This window comes from Equus przewalskii, chromosome 17 (genome assembly GCF_037783145.1).
Source record: "Equus przewalskii isolate Varuska chromosome 17, EquPr2, whole genome shotgun sequence".
Lineage (NCBI taxonomy): Eukaryota > Metazoa > Chordata > Mammalia > Perissodactyla > Equidae > Equus > Equus przewalskii.
The window spans coordinates 18767299-18792689 of NC_091847.1; the positions used below are offsets into that span (position 1 = coordinate 18767299).

The following is a 25391-nucleotide window of genomic DNA, read 5'->3' on the forward strand; positions in this document are numbered from 1 at the left end:
GACTGAAAGTTCCTTGAGAGGCAGACACTGTATGTTGTTCACCATACCTCCCTAGCACCAAGCATGATCCTTGCCACGTAGTAGGCACTCAAGAAATATCTGTTGAATTACTCAGGAACACACTTAGTCAAAGAAAGGAAGCTTCCACATGAGTATGCACACAACATAGCATCCAATTTATAATCTGAGGTATTTCAAAAGGTCTTTTACAAGCTGGTTTGGGAGAACTTTGAAACACATTTTCTCATAGAAACTATATATATATATATTTGGTGAGGAAGATTGGCCCTGAGCTAACATCTGTTGCCAATCTTCCTCTTTCTACTTGAGGAAGATGGTTGCTGAGGTAACATCAGTGCAAATCTTCCTCTATTTTGTATGGGGATGCTGCCACAGCATGGCTTAATGAGCAGTGTAGTGTGTAGGCGAGCACTTGGGATCTCAACCAGCAAACCTGGGCCACTGGGGCAGAGCACACAAACTTAACCACTACACCACTGGGCCGGTCCCTCATAGCACAATATTAAATGTAGTTGATAACTAGCTACCTCTCCCAAATATATAATGTTACCTATACCTATAATGTAGGTAAAGTGTATTATTTACAGTCATTGTAGACTCTAAATACTGAATATCAATAATGTTTCTGGGAAAATGTATTAACAACTCCAATTCTGCAATGCCATGAACTAATTATTTCTGGCTGCAGCCCAAGAATAGAAATATATAGTTCCAATTTACGTAGGTGGTTGAGGACACAGGTTCTAATAGGGAGGGAATGAAAAATGACTAAAAACTAGGGAATTGGGGTGGCAAGGATTGGTCTTCTCTTGCCATTAATCTTTGGGAACATGTTCCAAGCTGGGGACAACTAACTTTTCATCTCCTTTCTTTTCCTTCAAGAATCCTAGGAATTAGACGCCAACTTCCTATTGACTATTGACACTTCTGATGTCCAACTAGGGTTTCTTACCAAAGGAAATTATCTAAATGTTCTCATGTATATTCTTTTCATTCTGTACTCAGTATTAAGTACAAAGAAAGCCAAGCAAGCAAGCAAACAAACAAAAAGCAAGATAGCTATTAACTCTAGGAAAAACAACAATTGTCAAAGAAAATAAACGTAATTATAGCTCAACTGTGAAATGTTTAACAGAGTCATTATACTGTAAACAATGAAAACTCATCAAACCAAAAATTATGATCAAACTAAAAATTACGATATGGGAAAATGGAGCAGGGGGAAGGTATTGCAAATATTTTCTTCCAATTTGTATTTTGCATTTCATTTCCATAACAGTGTCTTTTGTACACCATACATTTTTTAGACAACAGCCTAAATTTTAAAGTTTTGAGTCCCATTTTTTGTCCTTTAATGTATGTGCTTTTCATATCCTATCTAAAAAAAGCTCCTATCCAAAGGTTGGGAATATCTTTATGTATGTATGCTACCAAAAGTTTTATAAATTAGCTTTTATATTTAAGTCTATGACCCATATCAAGTTACTTTTTATGTATGGTGTGAAATAACGGTCAAGGCTAATTTTTTTTTTCCTTATGGATATCCAAGTGTCCTAGTACCATTTGTTGAAAAGACTAACATTTCTCCATTGAGTTATCTTGTCCCCTTTCCTAAGACCAATTGACAATCTATATGAAGATCTGTTTCTGGACCCTCTTTTCTGGTTCTTTAATTGAAATATCTATCCTTATGCCAATACCACAAAGTCTTATTACTGTAACTTTATAGTTAAATATTTATATCATGTAATGAGAGTCTTCCAACTTCATTCACAATTATTTTGTCCATAGTAAGTCTTTTGTGTTGTCTCATAAATTTTACCTTCACTTTGTCAATTTCTACAAAAAAGACTACAGAGATTTTGATTAGCATTATACTGAATATATAAATTAATTTACAGAGAACTGGCATCTTAACAATATTGAATCTTCTGATTCATGAACATGATCTATCTCATCACTTATTTAAGTTTGTTTTACATTCTCTACACAATGTTTGGTAGTTTCAGTGCATATATCTTGTTGAATTTATCCCAAAGTAGTTCATTTTTTTTTTTTTAAGATTTTATTTTTCCTTTTCCTCCCCAAGCCCCCTGGTACATAGCTGTGTATTTTTAGTTGTGGGTCCCTCCAGTTGTGGCATGTGGGATGCTGCCTCAGCATGGCCTGATGAACGGTACCATGTCTGCGCCCAGGATTTGAACTGGCGAGACCCTGGGCTGCCGAAGTGGAGCTCTTGAACCCAACCACTTGGCCACAGGACCGGCCCCCCAAAGTAGGTCATTTTTATTGATCCTATTATAAATTGTATTTTTAAAGTTTCAATTTCCAATATTTCATTGCTAGTACACAGAACTACAAATAATTTTTGTATATTGAACGTGAGTCCTGCGATCTTGATAAATTCACTCATCAGTTCTGGTAGTTTGAAGAGTTCTTGGATTTTCTATGTAGACAATCATATTGTCTGTGAATATAGACAATTTTCCTTATTCTTTTTCAATCTGCATAACTTTTATTTCTTTTTCTAGCCTTATTACACAGTTACAAGAACAATATTGAAACAGACAGTGTTGAATAAAGGTGGGGGGAGCAGTCTTTTGTCTTCTTCCTGATCTCAATGGAACAGCATTCAGTCTTTAAGCATTAAGTATGGCATTAATTGTAAGTTTTTCATAAATGCCTTTCATGGGATGAGGAAGTCCCTCTCTATTCCTAGTTTGCTGAGAGGCTTTATCATGAATGGATGTGGAATTCTGTCAAATGCTTTCACTGGAATAATCATATAGTTCTCCATTTTTACATTGTAAATGTGGTGAATTACAGTGATTAATTAATCCAGTGTTAAACAAACCATGTATTGTTGGTATAAATATATTTTTACATATTAGTGGATTTGATTTGCTATTATTTTGTTAAGGATTTTCACATCATGAAGAATATGGACCTGTAGTTTTCTTCTGAAGTGTCTGTCTGGTCTTGGAATCAGGGTAATCTTGGCTTCATAAAATTATTTGGGAGGCATTTGTTCCTCTTCTGTTTTCTAAAAAATGTTTCGGCAATTAGATATACATGTATTTAGGACTGCTATGTGTAATTAATGAATTGACTCTTTTTTCATCATGTAAATGTCCTCTTTAACCCTGGTAATGTTGTTTTGAAGTCTACATCATCTGATATTAATATATCCACTTCAGCTTTCTTTTGGTTATTGTTTGCATGATATATTTTTTTTCACCCATTTATTTATTTATTTTTAAATATTGGCACTTGAGCTAACAACTGTTGCCAATCTTCTTTTTTATATATATATATATATTTTTATTTTTTCCTTCTTCTTCTCCCCAAAGTCCCCCAGTACATAGTTGTATATTCTAGTTGAGTGCCTCTGGTTGTGCTATGTGGGGACGCCTCCTCAACATGGCCTGATGAGCAGTGGCATGTCCACACCCAGGATCTGAACCGGTGAAACCCTGGGCTGCCAAAGCAGAGTGCATGAACTTAACCAATGGGCCATAGGGCCAGCCCCTCCCCCATTTATTTTTAACCTTTAGCATCCATACTTATAGAGAACTTCTTTGGATATCATATAATTTATGCAATCTGACAATTCCTGTCTTTTAATTGGTGAACTTTGATCATTTACACTTAATATACTTATTGATATAATTGGATTTAAATCTACCATCTTATTAGTTATTTTCTATTTGACTCAGTTGTTCTATGTTCCTTTTCTACCTTCTTTTGGATTAACTTAGAATTTCTTCTGTCATTAGATTACTTTATTATAGCCACTATATATACATTTTAAAACTTTTTATTTTGAAATAATTTTAGACATATCAGAGGTTACAAAGATAATATAGAGAATTCCCATGTACCCTTAATCCCTAATGGTAATTTCTTATATAACCATAGTACAATATCAACACCAGGAAAATGACACTGGTATAATAATATTTTCTATCACTATAATTCTATCATTTTGAAAATGTTATAAAAACGGTGTCATAATGTTTGTAAACTTTTGATACTGGCTTCTTTCACTCAATATAATGTTTTTCAGATTCATTCAATTTGTTACACTTATCAATAGTTCATTCCTTTTAAGTGAGTATTCCATTGTATGGATGTACTACAATTTGTTTGAAGGACATTTGGGCTGTTTCCAAGTTTTTGGCTATTACAAATAAATTCCTGTAAAGGTGTTTATGTAAGCCTAAGCTTTCATTTCTCTAGGATAAATATCCAGGATATTTAGACTTTTTATGATTACATTTTATCTCCACTATTGGCTTATAAGCTGATTGAAAGAAGATACTATGTTTCTAGCATTTTCATTTTACTGTCTTTATAGTTTCCATATTTCTTCAGAAATTCCCCATCTTTTCATGTATGCTGTTTATCTTTTCTAATAGATCATTTAACATATTATTCATAACTTCCTAAAAGTCCCTGTCTAATATTTTTACAATCTGGGTCATTTCTCCATGTGGCTTCATTGATTGTTTTATCTTCTGACAACAGATTTGTTTTTTAATTGCTTTTTTAAAAATTTCATAATTTCTATTTAATGCTAGAAATTATGTGTAGAACAGAATAGACTGATGATAATTACACCTGGAAATGGGCATGCTTCTTTTTCTGTCAAGGTGAGGATTGAGACAATCTAGTCAGTATTGAGTTGTGTTTAGGTTCTCTTGTGTTACATTTACCTTCAGTGCACCAAAAACATCTCCCAGCAATGGGATGCTTCTACCTTGTGAATGTGTGTGCCAAGGGTCTTTCTAAGTGTTCCACATGCACTCTCAGCTTCCAGCCATCCCTGCATGCTTGCACTATAGAGGGGTGCTCTCTTCTCCAGTGGTAGATTGATCTTAATGGTATCTCAGTGTTAAGTTCATGGTAGGGAGCAGGGGACCTCTTGGGTCTTCTGGTAGCAACTCAGTATAAGGCACGTCCTTTGCTCCAGCTGAGCTTTAGGGGTGGGACTTTCTTGGAGTTTCTGCCTCTATTCCTGTGGCAACCAAACTATGTCTGTGGGTAGTCCTGGGGAGGAGGGCAGTTCCTGCCCCTCCTCCAGCAGTAACAGATCAGTGCAAAGTCCTGATTTCAACAGTTTCCTGCCCAACTCCCAGAGGTAGACAGCTTTTGTTTCTATCTAGCTCCCAGAAGCAGGTAATCCTGGCCTGGGCTTTGGGGCCTGGGGGGAGGGGTTTCTTGCCCACCTTAGCAAAAGGCTTTTGCTTAGCATGAGAAAAGGGTCTTGAAAGTAGGCAGGGTACTGTGCTTGTGCTCCACTAATGGGAGTGTTCTCTGCTGGCCTAGTCAGCACCTGGTAGAGGCCAATGATAATAAACCTGTGAGTGCATGTGGACTCCCTGTGTCAGGACCCACTGTTATTTTGAACTCTCACGATAGCCCATGCTCAGCCTTAATAATTTTCTTAAAATTTTGGCCGTTTTCTTCTTAGCTACTTTTATAGTACCTACCCTCTTCCTAACCCTGCTCTGCCAAAGGAAAAAATTTTCATATGTCATCCCTCCTCTCAACAAATTAGGGAAAAAAAGGAAATTTTCCCAACCTAAGAAAGAGCATATAAGAAAAAACTTAGAGATAATATCGTAATTAACAGTGAAAGGTTGAATGCTTTCCCCCTAAGACTGGCAACAAGGTAAGGCTGTTCAAATTTATCACTTCTATTCAAAATTGTACTCGTATTCTTTCAATGTGATAGGCAGAAAAAATAAATAAAAGACATACAGATTACAGGGAAGAAATAAAAGTGTCTTTATGTGTGGACAAAATGATGCTCTATGTAGAAAATCCCAAAGAATTTACAAAAAGCCACAGAAACTAAAAAGCGAGTCCAGCAAGGTCATAGGATAAAAGGTTGACATATGAAAATCAATAATAATTCTATATATAGCAATGAAAAAGTGGAAATTTAAATTTTAAAAAATCCTATTTACAGGAGCATAAAAAGACATGAAATAACTAGAAATAAATCTAATAAAATGTATTCAAGAAAACCAGAAAACATTGCTGGGAGAAATTAAAGAAGATCTAAATTAAAGGAGAGAGAGACTCTTTTCATGGATCAGAAGACTTAATACTATTAAGAGGTCGGTTCTCCCAAATTAACCTATAGATTCAAAGCAATTCCAAGAAAAATTGTACATACTTAACAAGGTAATTCTAAAATTCAGAAGAAAAAGCAAAAGATCTACAACAGACAAAAACAACTCTGAAGGAAAATAAAGCGGGGGTGAACACTATGTGATTTCAAGACTTACTGTAAATGTACAGTAATCAAGACACTGCAGCATTCTGTAAGGGTAGATGTATAGATCAACGAAACAGAATAGAGTTCAGAGACAGATCCACACATATAACCAATTGATATTTTATGAAGGTGCCAAGGTAATTCAATGAGAGAAACGTCTTTCCAATAAAGAGCCCTGGAACAACTGAAAATCCATATCCAGAAGAAAACCAACAAAACCCAAAACAGAACAAAAAACCAAACTGAATCTCCACCCTCATTTTGCACCACATAAAAAAATTAACTTGAAATAGCTCATAGACCTACATATATGACCTAAAGATAAAGCACTTTTACAAGAAAACTTAGGAGAATGATCTTTGTGAACTTGGATTAAGCAAAAATTAATTAAGACTCAAAAAGCACAAAATATAAAAGAAAAAATGATAAACTGGACTGTTTCAAAATTAAAAACTTCTGTTCTAGGAAAGGCAATGTTAACAAAAAAAAAAATGGAATCCATGGACTTGGAGAAATATTTGGGAAAGACATACATGTTAGAGACTTGTTTTCAAAATATATAAAGAGCTATTATAACCTAATATAAATGTGCTTGATATGAACAGATAATTTACAAAAGAAAATGAATCACTAAAAAGCACATAGAAATATGCTGGATATCATTAGACATTAGGAAAAGGCAAATTAAAATAACGAGATACCACTACATACCCATAAGAATAGCTTAAATTAAAAAAGACTGACAATACCAAGTGCTGACAAAGATGTGGAACAACTAGACTTTTATACATTGTTAGTAGGAATGCAAAATGGTATAGCACTTAGAAAAAGAATTTGGCAGTTTTTTATAAAGTTAAACCTATGTTTCCATATAACCCCAACAGTCCCCATTCCCAGTTATTTACTCAAGGGAAATGAAAATATGTCCAACCAAAGACCTAAATGAATAATTATAACAGTTTTATTCATAATGACACAAACTGAAAATACCCCAAATGGCCATTAACTGGTGAATGAATAAAAAAATTGTTACATGTCCATACGTTGGAACATTATTCAGCAACAAAAATGAAGAAACTAAAGACATATGCAAAAACCTGGATTAATCACAAAAGCTTTATGCTAAGTGAAAGAAGCCAGACACAAGGGTACACACTCTATGATTTCATTTTTGTGACATTCTGTAAAATGTAAAACTGTAGTGATAAAAAGCAGATCTGTGACTGCCAAGGTCTAGAGGGTGGATGTGAGGGAAATGACTGCAAAGGGAACTTTTTGGGGTGGTAAAAATATTCTTTATCTTGATTGTAGTGATGACTACCTGACTCTATATATTGTCAAGCCTCATCAAATGATACATTTTAAAAGGACAAATTTCACTGTATGTAAATTTTACCTCCATAAATCTCACTTTAAAAAATTACGTTATATAAAATCTCAGAATTGGAAAAGGATGACACTCATTAGTATGTATAAGTTCTACCATGCTGGTAGAAGCAACAACAACAAGAACAATGCGGGACGAGTCTACTTGATAGTCACACTGAGATTTAACAGCTCTAACACTCTCTAATTTGTACTTTTAGACAAGCATGAGCACATCTATCTCTGTAGGGAATTAAAAACATATTACCAATTAAAAATGATTGACAAATAAAAAAAGATCATGTAGTGAAAACATGGGAAAAGCTGATAACAAAGATAAACCTATGTATGTCCTTTAAATGAGAAAGTGTAATGCATATTATACTCCCTCACAAAGTGTATCCATATATTGGAAAGGATCAATGTATGGACAGGTATAATGGTGTTCACTATACTATTGTTTACTTTAAATATGTCTGAATTTTTCCATAATAAAGAATTAAAAGTTAAACGGCAAAAACATGTTGTAGTATGCAAATAAGCTGCTTAAGTAAAACATTAAAATACATTAAATAATTTGTATCAAGACAAACACATATTGGCCCAGCAATGAGTACCTTGGCAATAGCAGTCTGTTTAAAGATGCGAGTAATCAATCCCATGACAGTCTCAGTGGCACCTGAATTTGGAGCTCTCAGTAATTTTTCCCACTCTTCAAAGCTGCTATTCAATTCCTACGGGGGAGAATATAACGATGTTTAGAAATACAGCATATAGAACAGAACAATTAATGCAATAATGAATCACGTCCTACTTATTTTCTTTTTTATATAGAAAGATATAAAAAGAAAATAAAATTCCCAAAGATGCTAATGTGTTCATTTAAAAACATCAACACGGAGTAAGGTCAGTCACATGTTCACAATAATGAATGAAACCAACGACAAACTGTGGGTGAAAACCAAGCCCTTTGGTAACACCATAAATCAAATATTGCAGCTTCCTCTTAAGGAGAAACATTCTGTAAAGTAAAAAGAAAAATTTAAATATATAAGAAAGCATGGTAGTGAAAATGTATATGGTAGCAAGTGTTTTAAATAAAACATATAATTTTATTTAGATAAGTATAAAGACTTGGGGAATACTAGTTAAATAAAAATCATATACTGCCTCTGTTTTATTTTTTTTCTAATGCTAAAATAATGGATACAGCAAATAAGATCATTCTTATTTTATCAACAGCATGTTGCTCAATGTTTACAAACTGCTTACTAGTCTTTGTTGTCAAAGTCATGTCCAGATTTGAAGAAATTTCAGAGAATACATAAGGATTGCACTTCCCAAAAGTAAATGTAGATAAAGATTAGGTAAAATATAATTTGGCTTTCTGATATGTTGAACTTCACACCTTACAACACGATCATAGAATTTTAAGATTTCAAGAACAGGGCTGCACCCAAGTTAGCGTAGAATACAGCTAGCCATACTTAAAAAAAAATCCTAGAGCAAGAAATACAACTTCCCTTGCTAAATATTGAGTTTCACACGCTACAAATACTTAGAATTTTTAGTACTAAAACTTTGTTGCAATTGAAGTACTTTCTTTCTATATTCAGCAGAAATATTTTTTTAATCACCAGGATACTGAATCTTTTCACATTATTTGATGACTAAAGTTAAATTCTTCTCTCTTCTTGAAATGATACAAAGTCAATTCATATGCTCTATTAATTAAACCTATTTTAAGAAAGCGGACTTTTCCTTCTGTGAAATATGAAATATGTGGAATCTTTCATAGAATAATTTAAAATGATTTAAATAAGTCTTTCAATCAAAGAAGGGTTCTCACCTTGGCTGCTGCTGCTGGAAGATCAAATGGAATACGCTGTCTGATTTTAGGGGGCAGCTGGGTTAAGACTTCAGTCTTTAATCTTCTAATCATTATGTCACTTAATAGCTGATGAAGTTCATTAAGGTTTGATGCCCCTCTACAATCCCACTGACGCCTTTTACCAAAGTATCTGTTAATGTGAAGAAAAAGCATGTAGCAAAGCTGAATGCTAGAGTAAGAAACTGTTTATCCAGTGTGTTCTTCCTTTTAATGGTAAGAAGCCATGACACTGTTTTTACTGTTATTTCTAAATGCAATTAGTTTCAAAAAGCTCAGCTTGACAAGCAGTAATGAATAAGATTATACATTACCTTAGCAATAGAAAATGTTAGTGTCTAAATATACTGTTTACGCTAAGTTAATGCAAGGCTGGGATGAACTGATAATCTGAATACCACTGGCATTCTGGGTGGGCTCACAAAGGGCACAACCAGCCCTAACTAAGCACTAACTGCCAATACACCAGCCAGTCTATACAACAACCAAAACCACTTAAAACATTTTCCACACCCTCATTGATCTGTTAAGCAAAGCAGATTGATCACGTGGTGATCTCTTCTTCCTTTGAAACCACTAGATTGACAACAAAGAAAATTAAAAAAAAAAAAAAGACAGAAACCCACTACGAAGGAGAGAACGAAAGAAAAAACATCAGGAAATAAGCAATTTCAACAAATATTCAGAAGACACAATGCAGACAGAGAGGTGGTGGCTGACTTGGCAAAAGAAAGGAAGCTACAACTTAAAATGCTTGCACAAGGGAACCTATCCTCTCGATCTCTGAGCAGACTGGGAGTTGCCAGTACCAAGCACTGTGGGCAGGCGTTAAGTAAATGGTGGAAATCTAGTACATCTATTTGAATGTACGTATCAGGACAGCTGGCCTAATAACATCCCCCCAGTATTGTGACAACCCAAAGACCATTCCCACAAAATTCCCAATCATCTTCTAAGGGCCCATACTATTGAAAATAGCTGTTATTAAATAACAGAGGAATTCCTGTTATGTTGTATTATGATTACTAATATTAATAATTAAATAACTCTCCATTTTAATGAGATTTTGGTGGTATTTTAGCACAAATAGGTGTCAATTTAAGAAGCATAGAACTTGGTAACACTAACTTTTTTTAGTTTAATGTATTTTGATAGGAAACATACAGGAATAGCACAGACAACATTAAAAACATGTACTTGCATGTAGAAGTGATTAGAAAAGGATAGTGAATGGATGGAAATACTACATGACAAAATGATGGACATCATTCAGTTGTTTAAAAAAACTAAGTGCTGGCATTGTAAAAAAAATTAATAGGTTTAATTATAATTGTCATAAATTGAATTACAGAAACTTGTTCATTGAAATATTTTTACTTTCTTTAATGCTTTATGTCCCCGTATTTATATTAAAAATTCATACACTAACAAAAATGGAAAAATACTTGCCAATATCTGATTCTGTGACCTATTCTTCCATTTACAATCATACATTTTGACCTCATGGTAAAAAAAAAAAAAAAAATCTAATTTTCAGAACTACCAGTAATGGCAAGAAGATGCTGGGTCTTTTAGAATTTTTTTCTTTTTTTTAAGTTGAGGTTATGATAGTTTACAACCTTGTGAAATTTCAGTTGTATATTATTATTTGTCAGTCATATTATAGGGGTGCCCCCTCACCCTTTCTGTGCACCCTCCACCCCCCTCCTCCCTAGTAACCAGTAACCTCTTTGTCCACATGTTTATCTTCCACATATGAGTGAAATCATACAGTGTTTGTCTTTCTCTATCTGGCTTATTTCGCTTAACATAATACCCTCAAGATCCATCTATGTTGTGAATGGGATGATTTTGTCATTTTTTATGGCTGAGTAGTATTCCACTGTGTGTGTGTGTGTGTGTGTGTATATACACACACACACACACACACACACACACCATATCTTCTTTATCTAGTCATCAGTCAATGGGCACTTAGGTGCTTCCATGTCTTGGCTATGGTGAATAGTGCTGCAACGAACATAGGGGTACATAGTCTCTTTGAGTTGCTGATTTCAAGTTCTTTGGCTAAATACCCAGTAATAGGGTGCCTGGGTCATATGGTATTTCTATTTTTAATTTTTTGAGAAATCTCCATACTGTTTTCCATAGTGGCTGCACCAGTTTGCATTCCCACCAGCGGTGCCTGAGGGTTCCTTTTTCTCCACAACTTCTCCAACATTTGTTATTTTTTGTCTTGGTTATTATAGCCATTCTAACGGGTGTCAGGTGATATCTCAGTGTAGTTTTGATTTACATTTCCCTGATGATCAGTGATGTTGAATATCTTTTCATGTGTTTATTGGCCATCCATATCTCCTTTGGAGAAATGTCTGTTCATATCCCCTGCACATTTTTTGATAGGGTTGTTTGATTTTTTGTTGTTGAGTTGTGTGAGTTCTTTATCTATTACGGAGATTAACCCTTTGTTGGATATATGATTTGCAAATTTTTTTTTCCAGTTGGTGGGTTGTCTTTTTGTTTCAATTCTGTTTCCCCTTGCCTTGTAGAAGCTCTTTAGTCTGATAAAGTCCCACTTGTTTATTCTTTCTATTGTTTCCCTTGTCCAAGAACACATGGTGTCCAAAGAGATCCTTTTAAGACTGATGTCAAAGAGTGTACTGCCTGTATTTTCTCCTAGAAGTCTTAGGTTTCAGGTCTTATTTTCAAGTATTTGATCCATTTTGAGTTCATTTTTGTGAATGGCATAAGAGAACGGTCTACTTTCATTCTTTTACATGTGGCTGTCCAGTTTTCCCAATACCATTTGCTGAAGAGACTTTCCTTTCTCCATTGTATATTCTCAGCTCCATTGTTGAAGATTAGCTGTCTGTAGATGTGTGGTTTTATTTCTGGGCTTTCAATTCTGTTCCATTGATCTGTGTGCCTGTTTCTGTACCAGTACCATGCTGTTTTGGTTACTGTAGCTTTGTAGTATATTTTGAAGTCAGGGATTGTGATGCCTCCAGCTTTGTTCTTTTTTCTCAGGATTGCTTTAGAAATTCAGGGTCTTTGGTTGCCCCAAATGTTCTATTTCTGTGAGGAATATCATTGGGATTCTGATTGAGATTGCATTGAATCTGTAGATTGCTTTAGGTAGTATGGATGTTTTAAATATGTTTATTCTTCTAATCCATGTGCATGGAATGTCCTTCCATCTCTTTATGTCATCATCAATTTCTTTCAGGAAAGTCTTGTAGTTTTCATGGTATATGTCTTCCACTTCCTTGGTTAAAGTTATTCCAAGATATTTTATTGTTTTTGTTGCAATTGTCGATGGAGTTGTGTTCTTGAGTTCACCTCTGTTAGTTTGTTGTTAGAGTATAGAAATGCAACTGATTTATGTAAACTGATTTTGTACCCTGCAACTTTGCTGTAATTGTTGATTATTTCTAGTAGCTTTCTGATGGATTTTTTAGGCTTGTCTATATATAAAATCATGTCATCTGCAAACAGCAAGAGTTTCACTTCATTGCCTATTTGGATTCCTTTTATTTCTTTTTCTTGCCTAATTGCTCTGGCCAAAACCTCCAGTAGTATGCTGAAGAAGAGTGGTGAGAGTGGGCATTCTTGTTCCTGTTGTCAGAGGGATGGCTTTCAGTTTTTCCCCATTGAGTATGATGCTGGCTGTGGGTTTGTCATATATGGCCCTTATTATGTTGAGGCACTTTCCTTCTATACCCGTTTTATTAAGCATTTTTATCATAAATGGATGTTGGATCTTGTCGAATGCTTTCTCTGTGTCCATTGAGATCATCGTGTGGTTTTTGGTCCTCATTTTACTAATGTGGTGTATCACATTGATTGACTTGTGGATGCTGAACAATCCTTGTCCCTGGTATAAATCCCACTTGATCATGGTGTATGATCTTTTCAATGTATTGCTGTATTCGATTTGCCAATATTTTGTTGAGGGTTTTTGCATCTATGTTCATCAGTGATATTGGCCTGTAATTTTCCTTCTTTGTGTTGTCCTTGTCTGGCTTCGGTATCAGGGTGATGTAGGCCTTGTAGAATGTGTTAGGAAGTGTTCCATCTTCCTCAATTTTCTGGGATAGTTTGAGAAGGATAGGTATTAAATCTTCTTTGAATGTTTGGTAAAATTCTCCAGAGAAGCCATCTGGTCCTAGACTTTCAATCTCTTTACGTGTGATTGGTCTATTCAGATTCTCTATTTCTTCTTGATTTCATTTTGGGAGGTTGTAAGAGTCTAAGAATTTATCCATTTCTTCTAGGTTATCCAATTTGTTGGCATATAGTTTTTCATAGTATTCTCTTACAATCTTTGGTATTTCTGTGGTATCTGTTGTAATTTCTCCTCTTTCATTTCTAATTTTACTTGTTTGAGTTCTCTCTCTTTTTTTCTTAGTGAGCCTGGCTAAGAGTTTGCCAATTTTGCTTATTTTCTCAAAGAACAAGCTCTTTGTTTCATTGATCCCTTCTCTGGTTTTTTAAATTTTGATTTCATTTATTTCTGCTCTTTTTATTATTTCTCTCCTTCTGCTGACTTTGGGCTTTGTTTGTTCTTTTTCTAATTCTGTTAGGTGTAGTTTGAGATTGCTTATTTGAGATTTTTCTTGTTTGTTGAGGTGAGCCTGTATTGCAATGAATACCCCTCTTAGGATCGCTTTTGCTGCAACCCAAATGAGTTGGTATGGTATGTTTTCACTTTCATTTGCCTCCAGATAATATCTGACTTCTCCTTGATTTCTTCAATGATCCATTGGTTGTTCAGGAGCATGCTGTTTAATCCACATCTTTGCCCCTTTCTCACTTTTTTTCTTGTAATTTATTTCTAGTTTCACAGCATTATGGTTGGAAAAGCAGCTTGATATTATTTCAATCCTCCTAAATTTATTGAGGCTTGCTTTGTTTCCCAGCACATGGTTTATCCTTGAAAATGTTCCATGTGCACTTGAGAAGAATGTGTAACCTGTTGTTTTACAGATGGATAGATAGATAGATATTTATATATCTATCTATATATATTAAGTTCTCTATATATCTATTAAGTTCTTTTAGGGTTTTTTTGAGAATGAAACTTTTGCCATTAAACGGATTCTTAAGCACACTCTCTACCTATGTGACATATTCTGCAGGTGTACAGAAAGCTAGGTGGAGATCTTTTGGCACAATTGCTCCATGTGGGCACAGACAGCACACAGGTGTCTTCAAATAGGCCCATTACACAGGCCTCACTTGCTTCCTGCAAAGCACCAATAGCTGTGCTCCAGAAGCATAGGTGTCTTTTGAAGTTGGAGCCATCTAATTTCAGAGGCCACAGTACCAGTACAAGGCCTGTAACAATGAGGTTTCTTCACCGATCCAGGAGAGGGTGCACTGCTGAGACAGCTTTTGTAGCTAGTTGCCTCCTGGGTGCTTTACCACTAGTTGGTTACAAGCCTTATGCCTGATATGAGCCATGGTTTAGAGAATTCCTTTCTCCCACCCCTCTTCTCTTTCAGCTAGATTCAGACCACTGGAGATTCACTGACTCTAAAGAGCGTTTGCAGCACCACATACTGCTGAACTCTCAGCCTGAACTTTAGGGTGCAAAGGGGAAATGAGAGGGGGAAGGAGGGCTGGAAGAGATGCCACTTGTCTTTTCCCATTAAATTTGATAGTAATTATATATACTTTTTGGAATATCCTATTATTTTTTTAAACAGCTTTACTGAGATATAATTCATAATACCATACAATCCACCCACTTACAATGTACAATACAAAGGTTTCTAGTATATTCACAGATATGTGCAACCATCACCACAGTAAATTTTAGAATGTTTTCATTATCTGAAGAAGGAACCCTATATTCTTTAGCTATCACTCCCTTAACTGCCATCCTGCCTCCCCAGCCCTAAGCAATCACTAATCTATTTTCTGTCTCTAGAGATTTCCCTATTCTGAACTTTCATATACATGGAATCATATAGTCTATAGTCTTTTGTGACTTGCCTCTTTCATTTAGTATAGTTTTCAAGGTTCATCCATGTTGTAGCATATAGCAGTACATCATTCTTTTTAAGGCCAAATAATATTCCATTGCATGGATATACCACATTTTGTTTATCCATTTATCCCTTGATAGACATTTTGGTTATTTCCAACTTTTGGCTTTTATGGATAATGCTGCTATAAACATTCATGTACAAGTTCTTATGTGGACATTTATTTTCACTTATCCTGGGTATATACTAGGAGTTGAACAGCTGAGTTACATGGTAATTCTATGTTTTATCAATTGAGAAAGTGCCAGACTGTTTTCCAAAGCAGCTGGACAAGTTTATATTCCCATAAGCAAGGCTCAAGGGTTCTAATATCTCCATGTCCTCACCATTACTTGTTGTTACCTGATTTTTTGATTCTAGCCAATCTAGTAGGTGTGAAATGGTATCATTGAGGTTTCGATTTGCATTTCCCTAATGACCGATGATGTCAAACATTTTTTCATGTGCTTGTTAGCCATGTGTAAATCTTTGTTGGAGAAATGTCTATTCAAATCCTTTGCTCATTTTTTAATTTGGTTTGTCTTTTTATTATTAAATTATATAAGTTCTTTATATATACTAGATACAAGTCCCTTATCAAATATATGATTTACAAATATTTTCTCCCATTCTGTTAGTTGTCTTTTAATTTTCTTGATTGTATTATTTGAAGTATAAAAGTTATTAATTTTGATGAAGTACAATTTGCCTAGTTGTTCTGTTGTTGCTCATGCTTTTGATGTCACATCTAAGAATCCCTTCCCAATTCCAAGGAATGAATTTACCCCTGTGTTTTCTTCTAAGAGTTTCCTAGTTTTTGCTTTTATATTTAGGTCTTTGATTCATTTTGAGTTAATTTTTGTATATGGTGTAAGTTAAGAGTCCAACTTCATTCTTTTGCCTGTGGCTATCCAGTTGTCCTAGCACCATTTATTCAAAACACTGTTCTTTTCCCCATTCAATGATTTTAGTTGTCTTGTTAAAAATCAGTAACTGCAGATGTCTGAGTTTAGTTCTAGACTAACAATTCTATTCCATTGACCTAGATATTTATCCTTGTACCAATACTACACTGTCTTGATTGCCATTATAATCTAGCCTCCTATTCTATTATTCTTTTTCAAGGTTGTTTGGCCTATTCAGTGCCCCTTGCAATTCAATATGAATTTTAGAATCAGCTTGTCAATTTGTACAAAAGTCAGCTAAGATACTGACAGACTATCAAATCTATAGATAAGTTTGAGGAGTGTTGCCATCTTAACAGTGTTAAGTCTTTCTCATCAATGAACACAGGATGTTTTTACATTAATTTAGATCTTAAATTTCTTTCAAAAATGTTTTGTAATTTACAGAGCATAAGTTTGACATGTCTTTAAAAATTTATTTCTAAGAATTTTATTCTTTTTGATGCTATTATAAATGGAACTGTTTTCTTAATTTCATTTTCAGATTGTTCATTGCAAGTGTACAGAAATAAAATTAATATTTGTATATTGATTTTATACCCTGCAAGCTTGCTGAACTCATTTATTAGTTCTAATAGGTTTTTAGTGGATTCCTTAGGATTTTCTATATGTAAGATCAAGTCATCTGTGCATAGAGATAATTTAACTTCTTCCTTTCCAATCTGGATGCAATTTATTTGGTTTTCCTGCCTAATTGCTCTGGCAATTAGAACTTCCAGTACAATGTTGAATGGAAGTAGCAAGAGCAAATATCATTGTCTTATCCTGATCTTAGGGGAAAGCATTTAGTTTTTGACCATTAAGTATAGTGTTAGCTGTGGGTTTTTTGAAAATGCCATTATCAGGTTGAGGAAGCTGGTAACTATATTTTTGATAGTGAGAATTAGCCTTACAATGGTGTTTTCAGAAATAAATTACCTTCCATTGGCAGACAAAAACTGTGTTAATGTGATTCAGGCTAAAGATAAAGAGGATGCCAACTGAGCCTGTAGTTGTGAGGGAGCGTTGGGTACAGATTCAAGAAAGGCTAAAGCAGTAGAGTCCACAGGATGTGACAACTGACTGGATACCAACAGTAAGGCATAGGCAGCAGTTAGGTTGACTTCTAGAGTTTAACTTATAAGAATGAATCTTAAACAACCAAGATTGAATCTACTGGATGAAGGGCAGTTTTCAGGGATGAAGTACAGTTTTGAATACCTTGACTTTTATGTGCTGATGGCATATAGACACCTAGCATAACACTAGTTGTACCGGTTTGGAAATCAAGAGAATAGAGTGGGTTGGAGATACAGATACCATATGAGTATTCCTGGAAGCCATTCCTACATCGGGTTGGCTAGCAATAACTTAACTACACATGGAAATTACTGAGAACTACATAAATATAGCCCACTAAACTCAAACTAAATGTACCCCCCATACAGTTTCCTCTTAGCCTTATCCTAAAAATGCTGACACTCCAACACCACCACACAATACAAAAAGTAATATATATTAAATATAAAATATATTTTATATATTATATATATATTTGAATATATATACATGGGGGACAAAGTTGGACTGAAAATAGAGCTTTCAATCTATCAAATAGCCTACATCTATAAATTTGACAGAGACACAATACCCTGTGAAAACTGCCAAAGCCCCTCTCAGAGCCTTGAAATGTGCCTATATAAATGAGGGATTCTGAAATTGAAGATTCATTAGTTTTATGGCAAGGAAAGAAAATTATACAAGTTTGCAAGTGCAGTAGCAAAGAGGTGAGGTATATAGATGAAAGAGGAAAGATATAAATGAATAAGAGAAAAAGAAAAATTTTTAAGGACAAAGCAGCAGCAGTATGATTTAGGGTGAAATTATACATAAAGGAAACTTAATTCCTAACAACCGAAAATTAATAACAACAACAACAAAACTTCAAATATTTCTAAAGAAGTTATAAAACATGAACCTTGATAACTTCTTTTGGAATTAATATAACGATTTTCTCATTCAGATTTGCAAAGTAAGTAAAATTTCATTTCTTCTTTCATAAACAAGAATAAACACAAACTTCTTTTATCTTCCTTTTTGATCAGATATAATTAAAAAGAGGCATTTCTCAATAGGCACTGAATATTAGCTTATGATGATGCAACAGGAAGTTTATGACCAAGAACACACATGCTTATCTGTGTTCATGAACATACACTCACATACACACACACACACACAGAGTTAACTTTGGACTCTGGAAATTACCCTCTGATTTTTTTCTCAAGTTCTCGTGTGCCCCTTTGTAGCAACCCCTTTCTCCCACCCCCAGTTCTTGGGAAATACTGATCTGTTTTCTGCCCCTATAGTTTTGCACATTCCAGAATAGTATGCAAATAGAATCATAAAGTACGTAGCCTTTTAAATCTGATTTCTTTCACTTAGCATAATGCATTTAAAATTCATCTCTGTTACTGGTTGTGTTAGTAGTGCATTCCTTTTTATTGATGAGTAATATATTTCACTATATGAATACATCACAATTTGTGCATTTGCCAGTTGAAGGACATCTGGAATGTTTCAAGTTTTAGGTGACTATAAACAAAGCTGCTATAAACATTTGCATACAGATTTTTGAGTGAACATATGTTTTCATTTATCTTGACTAAATACCCAAAGTGGGTTTGCTGGGTTGCATGTTAAGTGTATGTTTAACTTTATAAGAAATAGGCATACTGTTTTCCAAAGTTCCTATACTTTTTTGAATTCCCACCAGCAATGTATGCAAGTTCCAATTGTTCAGCATTGTTGCCACCATTCGGTACTGTGAGTTTGTAAAAATTTTCCCTATTCTGATGCATGTGTACTGGTATCTCATTGTGCTCTTAATTAGCATTTCTCTAATAACTAATGATGTTGAGCATCTTTTCAAGTGCTTATTTGGCCTCCATGTGTTTTTTTCAGGTGAAGTCTCTAAATCTCTCAACCATTAAATATTCTGTTTGTTCTAACACTGAGTTTTCAACGATTTTACATAATCTTTTATAAATTCGTTTTGTGCATTTTAAAATTTATATAATTATACATATATATGAATTTATATATTCCTTTATCAAATATATGCTTTACAAATATTTTCTCCTAGTCTGTGGCTTGTCCATTCAATTACCAGTGTCCCTGGAAGAGAGCTTTTCAATTTTTATGAAGTAAATTTCATCACTTTTGTCTTCTGTGGTTCATGTTTTTTTGCATCCTATATAAAAAGCATTTACCTAAGCCAAGATCACAAAGAGCTTTCCCTTTATTTCCTTTGAGAAGTTTTATAGTTTTAGGTTTTATATTTCAGTTTACAATCCATTTTTAATTGACTTTTTCAATTTTTAAATTATGGTAAATACACATAACATAAAATTTACCACTTTAACCATTTTTAAGTGAATAGTTCAGCAATATTAAATATGCTCACAATGCTGTATAACCATCACTACTATTCATCTCCAAAATTCTTTTCATCTTGTAAAACTGAAACTCTATACCCATTAAGCAATAACTCTTCATTTTCCCCTACCCCCAGCCCCTGGCAACTACCATTCTACTTTCTGTCTGTATGATTTTGACTAATCTAAGTACCTTATGTAAGTGAAATTACATAGTATTTGTCTTTTGGAGACAGGCTTATTGCACTTCACATAACGTCCCCAAGGTTCATCCACGTTATAGCATATGTCAGAATTCCTTTCCTTTATAAGGCTCAATAATATTCCATTGTATGTATAAACCACATTTTGCTGATCTATTTACCTGCTGATGGACACTTATGTTGTTTCCACATGTTAGCTATTCTAAGTAATGTTGGTATGAACATGGGTGTACAAATATCTCTTCAAGACCCTACTTTCAATTCTTTTAGATATATACTCAGAAGTGAAATTAGTGGATCACATGATAATATCATCCCACTGCCTTCTAGCTTCCAAAGTTTCTGATTAGAGATCTGCTGATAATCCTGTATTTCTTTTGGTGAGGAAGATTGGCCCTGAGCTAATACATGTGCCAATCTTCCTCATTTTTTGTATATGGGACACTGCCACAGCACGGCTTGATGAGTGGTGTGTAGGTCCGTGCCTGTGATCCAAACCCGTGAACCCTGGGCTGCTGAAGTGGAGCATGTGGACTTAACCACCATGCCACCGGCTGGCCCCCCTGCTGATAATCTTTTTGAAGATCGCTTGTATGTGATGAGCTGCTTCTATCTTGTTGCTTTCAAGATTCTCTTTGTCTTTATCTTTAGAAAGTTTGATTATAATGTGCGTTGGTGTGGGTCTCTTTGAATTCATCTTGGAGTTTGTTGAGCTTCTTGGATGTTTATAATCATGTCTTTACCAAATTTGGGAAGTTTTCAGTCCTTATTTCTTCAAATATTCTCTCTGCCCCTTTCCTTTTCTCTCCCAGAACTCCCAGAATGCATATGTTGGTCTGTTTTATGGTTCACACAGATCCTTTAGGTTCTATTCACTTCTCTTCATTTTTTTTTCTTTCTACTCCTCAGCCTGAATAATTTCCATTGTCTTATCTTCAAGTTCTCTGATTCTTACCTCTAGCTGCTCAAATCTGCCTTTGAATCCCTCTGTTGAATTTTTCATGTCAGTTATTGTACTTTTCAGCTCCAGAATTTCTTTTTGGTTTCTTTTTTAGGTTTTCTATCTCTTTATTAATATTTACATTTTATTCATACATAATTTTCTTGACTTTTGCCACATCTTCCTTTAGTTCTCTGAGCACTTTTTTTGTTTGTTTGTTTTTCAGGAAGATTAGCCCTGAGCTAACATCTGTCACCAATCCTCCTCTTTTTGCTGAGGAAGATTGGCCCTGAGCTAATATTTGTGTCCATCTTTCTCTATTTTATATGTGGGACGCCTGTTACAGCATGGCTGGATAAGCAATGCGTAGGTCTGTGTCTGGGATCCAAACCGGTGAACCCTGGGCCGCTGCAGCAGAGCACGTGAATTTAACCACTATGCCACCAGACCAGCCCCTCTTTGAGCATTTTTAAGGCAGTTGTTTTAGTCTTTGTCTATGAGATCTGTCATCAGGTCTTTTTCAGGGACAGTTTCTGTTGATTCATATTTTTCCTTTGAATGGGCCATACTTTCCTGTTTCTTTGCCTTAAGATTGTTTTGTTGAAAACTGGACATTTGAATCTAATTATGTGATAACTCTATAAATCAGATTCTCCCCATTCCCTATGTTCTGCTGGGTTTTGTTGTTCTTGTTTCTTTGATCTTTGTGGGCTGTCTCTGCGCCAAGGATCAGCCTGAGGTATAAACTTAAGGTCTTCCCAGTTATTTTCTGAGACTGTGCCTTTCCCTGGGTATGTGTGGTCACCTTCAGTTGTTCTTGAATGTCCTAGTATTTAATGTCTGGCTCCAAAAGGGGGAAAAATAGAAAAATAAAGAGGAGGGGATGGCACTGACCCCTTAAATTCCCTGAAACTCATTTTAGCCAGAAGGGAAGGGACTTGCAACAAGGTGGGGAGGTGCAACAACAATGGATGCTCCCACTTCATCTGCACCTCTGTGATTAGAGGCAGCAATCAGTGTCCAGAACACAGATCTTTGATATTTGGAGGACAGGGTCCTTTTTGTGAACCCTGGCTCCCACAAGCTATGTGCTAGTTGCTCCAGGAACACATATATAGCTGTCTGTCTTTGGGCTGGAGATGGAAGACAGGCAGCTGTTACTGTGGTAAAAGCTGGAATTGACTGAAATTAAGCACAATTTATTGTCCAAGCCTTTCCCTGGAAGTTGCAAATCTTCAATATACTCCACAGTTTCATAAATAGTGACATCAGACAGATTCTGCCAGTGCAATTGTCTAGGTGGGAAAACAGATTCTTGATGCTTCCAACTCCACCACCTTCCCAGAATCCTCTATAATCCATTTTTAGTTAAATTTTACATATGGTGTGAGATATGCATTGAGCTGCTTCTCTTTTCTTTTTTTGCATATGGATATCTAATTGTTCCAGGAACATTTGTTGAAAAGACATCTTTCTCCATAGAACTGCCCTGCATCTTTGTCAAAAATCAATTGACTATAGAGCTTCTGGGTTGGTGAACACATGGGGATTTGGGGCAGAATGGAGCACCCAGAGAGGGCATGGAAGCTCCATGCCCTTTCCTCATCCCTTGCCCTATGCACCTCTTTCATCTGGCTATTTCTGAGCATTCAGAAGAAAACTGGAATTTCTGGCAAGGCTAAAGAAGATCAGGGAAGAAAATTAATATCAAAGAAGCTAGAGGACTAGAGTTTAGTTTCAGCCCTTGAGAATCCATGCTTTCTTACCAGACCCTGGCATCTGTCCCTGAAAACATTAAGCCAACCTCATAATATCAACCCTGACTCAGATAACCAATCCTAAAAAGAATTAACAAAGACCTAGAAAAAACCAATTAGCAGAAAGAAACAAATTTAACAGAATCTGGCAGTAAGCTATACCTCAGGACTAGCAGAAAGTAAGTTAACATGCAACCCTCACCATATCTCTTTTTTCACATTTTCCAAGACGTTGTGCAAAGAAATACGTATATTTCCCAAGAAATAATTCATGAGGCATTAATGATAAAATCCCTTCTCCCCAGAGCTTATCCTCATGACATCTTAATTCCGAACGAACTGGACCATAAAAGCAAATCAGGACTCATGTCACCACACAAAGACACTCTGAGGCAAGCTGGATGCCCATCATGAGATGGCAACTAGTTTTCAACATCTGCAAAACCATGTTCTATTCTTGCAAAAGGGGCTCAACAGACATAGTACAGGAGAATTCCCACTATTAGTGAATTAAGGGGAGGGCTAAGGTTGTACAAGAAAGTGACAGAGAGACAAAGGGAGAAAAGAGAAAAGAGAAACAAAAGGAGATGAAGTAGAGGCACCAGGGCTGGCATCATAGTCCTGGTTGGAAGTAAGATGCATGGTGTAGTAAGAAGATCCTGGGAGAGCAAGCCAGATGACCTGTGTTTGAATTTTCATTTCTCTGTCTATGGGTTGCATAATGTTGGACCCATCACTTAAGTCTTTTAATCCTCACAATTCCCATCTGTAAAACGGGAAAATAACATTGCTGTACAGGTTCAACACAATCTCTATCAAATCCCAGCTGACATCTTTGCAGAAACTGACAAGCTGATCCTAAAATTTAGATGAAAATGCAAAGGAAACAGAACAGACAAAACAATCTTGAAAAAAAAACAAAGTTGGAGGACTTACACTCACTAATTTCAAAAATAAAAACCCTCATTGGACACCATTAGAGAACACTAGGAAAACAACTTATTATTTTCAAAACTCAAAAATAAAAAGGAAAAATTAAGCATTTTCCTGACTTTTCCAAACTAACTGAACCACTGAGTGTCCAAATAGTAGATGAGTACAAGTTTTCCTTTAGAGAGGCATGTCAACTAATAAATGAAGAAAGAATGTTAGAATATCACCATTTCGCAACGCCTAATGATTTAACAGATCATGTACTAATATTGACAGCTGCTAACATCACAAAAAGAGAGGCCTTAGATCATGGGCCTCCTAATGCGAGAATACAACATCCCCATAAAAGTATAATTGCAAAACAACAACAAAAAAGTCTCTACATCTTTATACTGATATAGAAATATAGAGGACAGAGGAACATGTTAAACAACATTATGCAAGTAGAGAAATCTGGATTATAGTAACAATTTAGTTTAAACAAATTAAAAATAAATAAATAAAGGAAATAGAAGAGAAACCTAGAGATTGAGAGAGATAAGAGATATCTATCATTTGTAATGTGTGAGCCTTATTTAGGCACTGACTCAAACAAACTATGGGGACAAAACCTTAAAAAAAAAAGAACTGTAAAATTATGATATTAACAAGATAACTAGAAGTTTGAACATTTACTAGATTTTTTAATGATATTAAGGGATTATTACTAATTTTAATTTTTTAGGTATGATTGTATTATAACTAATTGTTTTTTAAAAAACAGACCTTACTCTTTAGAGATATATACTGAAATATTTTAGGAATAAAATGTGCTGTCTAGACTTTGCTTCAAAATAATATGGGGTGGTGCAGGTAGATGGGAGTATAGCTAAAACAAGATTGGTCCTGAGTTGATAAATGTTGAAGCTGATAAAGAGTACATAGGGGGTTCGTTATACTATTCTGCCTACTTCTGTATATATTAAATTTTTTCTGTAATAAAATAGTAAAAAGAAGACCAGAAAATACACTAAAAAACAAAAGCTATGGAATCCAGGAATTTGGGAATCCAATAGAGCAGAATCACAAAAGAAAATTCAAGATGACAGCTATGTACCATGCGTAAAGAAAAACCAGTCCAGATTGGAGCAGAACAGAAGCCTGTGGAAGGGAGGGCTCCAGAAAAAATGCAAAAAAAAAAAAAAAAATTATTTTATATGCTTGGTGCTTCTAAGACCTTTTGGAAGCTGACAAAGCTATTAGAGTCTTTGAGTAAAAAAAAGAGTGATGGCTATATGGAAAACCAAAAGATGGGAGTGGGGGGGAAGGAAATAAATAATTATAAGATAAAAAAATTGACCAAGAAAGGAACAGTCAAGTACTTGATTTATTAGAGAATAAAATTCATTTATTTAGTCCATTTATTCTGTTTATTTAATCATATAAACGTGGACACTGAATTACCAAATAAATCTAGGACTAGAAAGAGAAGGAAAGAAAAGTGGCGGCAAAGGATGCTTAAATTGCTGCTCTTTTACTTTTTAGTTTTATGATTTAGACAAGTTACTTAACCATTTCAAATCTCAGTTTATTCATCTATAAAATCTAT

At 35.0% G+C, this 25391-nt stretch overlaps 1 protein-coding gene across 10 annotated transcripts in view; it reads right to left on the reverse strand.

Moving 5' to 3' along the window:
• Positions 1 to 25391, reverse strand: part of ZRANB3 (zinc finger RANBP2-type containing 3) — a 216319-nt gene that overhangs the window by 60332 nt on the left and 130596 nt on the right. For 9 of the 10 annotated variants that reach the window (XR_011528336.1, XR_011528335.1, XM_070579602.1 and 6 more), the window contains 2 exons: positions 9522 to 9693; positions 8290 to 8406 (listed from right to left, as the gene is read on the reverse strand). Coding sequence is in view for 8 of the 10 variants with exons in the window: in XM_070579602.1 (XP_070435703.1) it covers positions 8290 to 8406; positions 9522 to 9693 (289 nt within the window). In the remaining 2 variants the exon portion in view is untranslated. The remainder of the gene's footprint in view (positions 1 to 8289; positions 8407 to 9521; positions 9694 to 25391) is intronic. The other variant, XM_070579608.1, reaches the window with a different exon arrangement.